The sequence below is a fragment of the Corylus avellana genome, chromosome ca4 (assembly GCF_901000735.1).
Source record: "Corylus avellana chromosome ca4, CavTom2PMs-1.0".
Classification (NCBI taxonomy): Eukaryota; Viridiplantae; Streptophyta; class Magnoliopsida; order Fagales; family Betulaceae; genus Corylus; species Corylus avellana.
The window spans coordinates 36,055,106-36,059,920 of NC_081544.1; the positions used below are offsets into that span (position 1 = coordinate 36,055,106).

At 37.6% G+C, this 4,815-nt stretch overlaps 1 protein-coding gene across 1 annotated transcript; it reads left to right on the forward strand.

The window, feature by feature from the left end:
* The first annotated feature begins 2,113 nt into the window (after nucleotides 1-2,113).
* Nucleotides 2,114-3,519, forward strand: LOC132178920 (transcription factor TCP20-like). The gene is made up of 2 exons (XM_059591504.1): nucleotides 2,114-3,289; nucleotides 3,383-3,519. The coding sequence occupies exon 1, from the start codon at nucleotides 2,245-2,247 to the stop codon at nucleotides 3,049-3,051; it is 807 nt and encodes a 268-aa protein (XP_059447487.1). The 5' UTR covers nucleotides 2,114-2,244; the 3' UTR covers nucleotides 3,052-3,289; nucleotides 3,383-3,519.
* The last annotated feature ends 1,296 nt before the right edge of the window (nucleotides 3,520-4,815 follow it).

The following is a 4,815-nucleotide window of genomic DNA, read 5'->3' on the forward strand; positions in this document are numbered from 1 at the left end:
GGTTGCAACAACGTATTCAAATATCCCTAGCTTTGCAAATTTGTAGTTTGTACGTTTTCTTACTTGACTCTCCCATCAAGAAACAGTGACTCTGTCTCTTAATATATATATAAAAAAGTTGGGGTAAAATTCTCAATCACATTTGCTTATCAAGAAGATGGGACTCAGCTGGCCCCATATTTCATGATTGGCATCCATTTTTTGAAAGAAAAAAGCGGTTCTCTCCATGGCCCATAATGTTGAATTGTAAGAGACTCCTGTATTCAGGGATCTATTACTGCCTGACCCAAGAACAAAGACCTAATAGTGACCATTAAACCATTATTCAAGAACCTGCCTTTATTTACTGTTAGTTTTATTAGCATTCATCAGTCTTGATTCAAGGTCTGACAATCTACAATCTACAATCTACTCTATTCTTATGGGGATAAAAAATGGGGAAAGTGTTTCACTTGGTTTGACCTTATTTCAAACCACTCTATAACAAGGTTTAAAATGCATAAAATTACTCTTCAAAAGTACATATCATTATCAAATCATTCTCTCAACCAGCTTTTTTAATAGTGAGCAATGATGCATAGACGGATAGATATATCATATTTAATCAAATTTTGATATGTGTGCATATGTTTGAGTCAGCATCAGCACATCACTTTTAGCCACCACTTTTGGAGACTGAGGAGTGGTGGAACCACCTCAATTGAGCATTTAGGGGTGGCCAAACCACCTCCCAATGACTATTAGGGTGGCCACCCTCAGCTTGGCTCTTGTGTCGGCCAAACCATTCATAATGACTTTTAGAATTGATTCGGCCACTCCAAAGGCCCGATTGAGAGTGGTTGAACCATCTCTAATGGTTTTTAGAGGGTTATTTTGCCACTTCCAAATGCTCAATTTGAGGTAGCCGAACCATCTCTCTTCAAATGTGGTAGTCAAACAACTCTCAAATGCCACTAGGAGTGGCAAACCACCTCCCAAATACCCCCAACCACCTCTCTCTCTCGTTCTTCATTTTTTTTTTTCGATATGACATTTTTTTTAAGAGAGCTGCTATTTAATATACTCATGTCCTTCTCTTATAAATTTTTTGTAAAAATCAGCCATTGAATAAACAGTTATACATATAACAAAGATATATGATTTAAACTCTCTTTTTTGAAAAAAGTTGTACGAGAGAAAACCACATTTATCATTGCTTAGTGTTAAAAAAAATCTAATAAAATAAGTGATTTAACAACTACATTAAATATATTTTAAGAAGTGATTTTATGGGTTTTAAAACTTAATAAATGATATGAGAAAATGTCAGAACAGATAAGCCTCAAACAATATTTTATATCCTATATATAAGAAAATAAGCAATTGAGATATTAACAATTAGAAACACCCATAACCATCACATCATTTCTTATGTTCACTGGACCCATTAACAATATTTCATTTTGTGTTACAGTTGAAACCCCCAATGCTTCGTTCATGCCGACCGGACATAAGTGTAGCAGCAAATCACGAAAGTAATTGAGGCACAACGGCCGCGTGATTGCATTTATTTTCTCTGACATTATAACAGCGCTCACAGACTGAACCAAATCCAATCCAATGCTACACATTCTAGGAAATGTCGTTTAGATTAGGAGACGGTGAAATTGACTATATTGACTGGGACTGCTTTCTCTTGAGTTTAACCTTTTTAACCTTTTTGTGGTTTTAATTTTACCTTAAAAATTATATTATTTTTATTTTATAATGTGGATTTTAATTAGTATTTATTGTAAAAAAGAAAAAATAATGTTATCTTTTTTCAATGTTCTTTTACACGACTAAATAGCATGATAGCGTTTATAGAATGTAATAGATATACTTTTGAATAAGAGGGGCAGCATCATCATGTCAATCTCATATTCAAACATAAGGATTAAGTAAATGATACCCACTATGTGGTCTAATCATTTATTTTATCTTAACAATTAAGGGAGGAAGAGAGAGAGAGAGAGAGTTAGAAAAGTAGTAGAGTATTATCTTTCAATTCAATTTAAATTTTTATTATGGTTTGAATTTTTGAACACGAAACTAAATTCCATCGACAAATGACATTGAAAGGTCATCAAAGGCTTTTGAGGTCACCTTCTTCAATCATAGAGGCCCCATCTCGGCCCTGTTCTCTTGGAACCCAAGGGCTGAAATCACCATCGAGAAGAGGTCAGAGGTGCCTCCTTTCTTGAATCCTCTCCCCAAAAAGCACACATGGCAGAGAGCAAGCCTGCCGAAGTCACGGACTTCCAAATTATGATTGCAAACAAAGATGATAGCAAGAAGCAGTTAGCTCCCAAGAGAAGCTCCACCAAAGACAGGCACAAGAAAGTGGATGGTAGAGGCAGAAGAATAAGGATGCCAGCTCTTTGCGCAGCCAGGGTCTTCCAATTGACCAGAGAATTGGGTCACAAGTCCGACGGTGAAACAATTCAGTGGCTCTTACAGCAAGCAGAACCGTCAATTATAGCTGCAACTGGTAGTGGGACTATTCCAGCTTCGGCTCTGGCAGCTGCAGGGGCCTCTGTTTCTGAACAGGGGATTTCTGTTTCAGCAGGCTTGCACACAAAGATGGAAGGGCTAGGACCAGGTGTTGTTGGGGCCGGCGGTAGGGCCAATTGGACAATGATGAGCGGAAACTTGGGTAAACCTCACGTGTCAAGTGGGATGTGGCCCTCTATCAGTGGAATTGGGTCAGGGTTTCTTCACAATTCAAGCCAGTCATCGTTGAATTTCGGCGGCGATAACTCGAATTTCTTTCCTAAATATGGGTTTCATGGGTTTGAATTTCCTAATATGAATCTGGGTCCATTGAGCTTTTCCACATTTATGAGTGGAAATAACCGGCAGGTCCCTGGTTTGGAGCTTGGGCTTTCGCAGGATGGTCATATTGGGATGCTGAATTCTCAAGCTTTGAGCCAGATTTACCGACAGATGGGACAGAGCCGAGGCGATGAAGTTTCCTTGAATCAACACCAGGAGCCTTCTGACAAGGATGATTCTGAAGGGTCAAGGCAGTAGAAGAATTAGAGCTTTTAAGATGGAAATTGGTCATTACAAGTAGGATAGCTAAGACTAAGAAGCAGAGTAGACTATTATGGTTTGTTGCCTGAATCTGAATAGATGAGTGTTTGAAATGTATAATTGAGAGAGAGTTGGGAATTCAATTCAGTATTTTAGTGTGTTGGGTTTTGCTTTTCATTCGCAGGATTTCTCTTCTTTATAATACAAAAAGTTTCATCCTTGTCTGCAAAATCAGGTTTTGCTTTCTCTCTCTAGCTCTTCAAATGTTCTTGCGTCTGAGTAGCTAGCTACCTGTAATTAATCATTCCTTGTGGTTTATCACATGCAGGGATGAACTACGGACAGAGCAATGTTTGGAGGTTTGCTTTGATTTTGAGGTGTAATATTATTGTTTACCAATGTTGTTCTATCAGCTAGGAACTTTCTCATGTTCTCTTACATATATCAATTGAAAGTTGATCCGTTTTTGAAAGAGTATAGCCATATAAGCCTAAGCTATAGAAATAGAAGAGTGCTGCTGTCTTGATGTTTTTCCAGTTTGAACAAGGCAGCAATTCCTCATCCTACTGGTTAGTTGAAGAGTGGGTTTGCTATTTGATATCTTTATTTTCTGCTCTTCAAATGCATATTTTCTTGGATACCTTTTGTTGCTTCCAAGTTGAACAAGACATTTCTTTCTTTCTTTATCTTTACTTGTTTAACAAAAGAAAAAGTACTTCCAAGAATCCAACCGTAGTGTTTTTTGTCCTTAAAAGATCTGCTTCCTATACGAACGCATAAATATCGGTACAACTTTTTGGGAAACAGTTGTTGTCAACCTTTGATGAGTCCCAAATTACTCAGCAGCATGACACATGTAGTCATGTTGAAAATACTCACCCCAACTGAGCCCACAAACAGTGTATACCAGAGCAAGACATTATCATCGGTCCAGATAACCCCTTCGGAGATTACTATGATCAACCCTGTTAGAACCCCTTTTTTTTTCGCATCGAAGATCAATTCCCACCCCACGTGCAAAAGAGAAAAAAAGAAAAAGAAAAAACCAAGCAATGAAGCATAATGTTTTGAAATATGTTCCCATATGCACTGAAAGAAGAAGTAGATGAATGCAACTCTCTTATGCTTAAATCAATAATGTATTCAAAGAAAAAGAAGTTGATGATTGTGAAATAGGGTAAGGTTTTGGTAGAGACCAAAAAGCTCCCTTTACCCGAGTTAGAGAGCCATGTTTGAGCTAGATGGGCTTAGTATCTCGGTTATGTGGGGTTGCTGGCCCATAAACCCAACAAACCCTTTCCTTACAAATCCCATTTCCGTCATGATTCTACTCCCTGTGATAGAAAGCGAGAGAGGGAGAGACACAGAAATTTTGATCAAGTGGATGAGTATACACGGTGGACATATTTTTTACAGACCCATCTAGAAATAATACCTTGCTTGTGTAGAAATGTTGGGACCCTTCAAATTGAGTTTCCCAACACCAGCACCTAGCCCGTAACTTTTAGCAAAGGTCTATCTCAGTCTCTTATCCAATTACCCATTGCCACAGACAGGCCCACAACCAAAACCATCCTAAACCAAGCCCAACCCAAGAAAGGGTTGACAATGGAAGAAGTAATGTTATACACCTTAATTTTATTTTACAATATTGACATTGCAATTTTCAACTAATCTTCGATTTTTTTTTTTTTTTAATAATGATTAATCCAAGGAATGTTATATCAGTATTATAAAATAGTTGTAGAATAAAAAAACAAT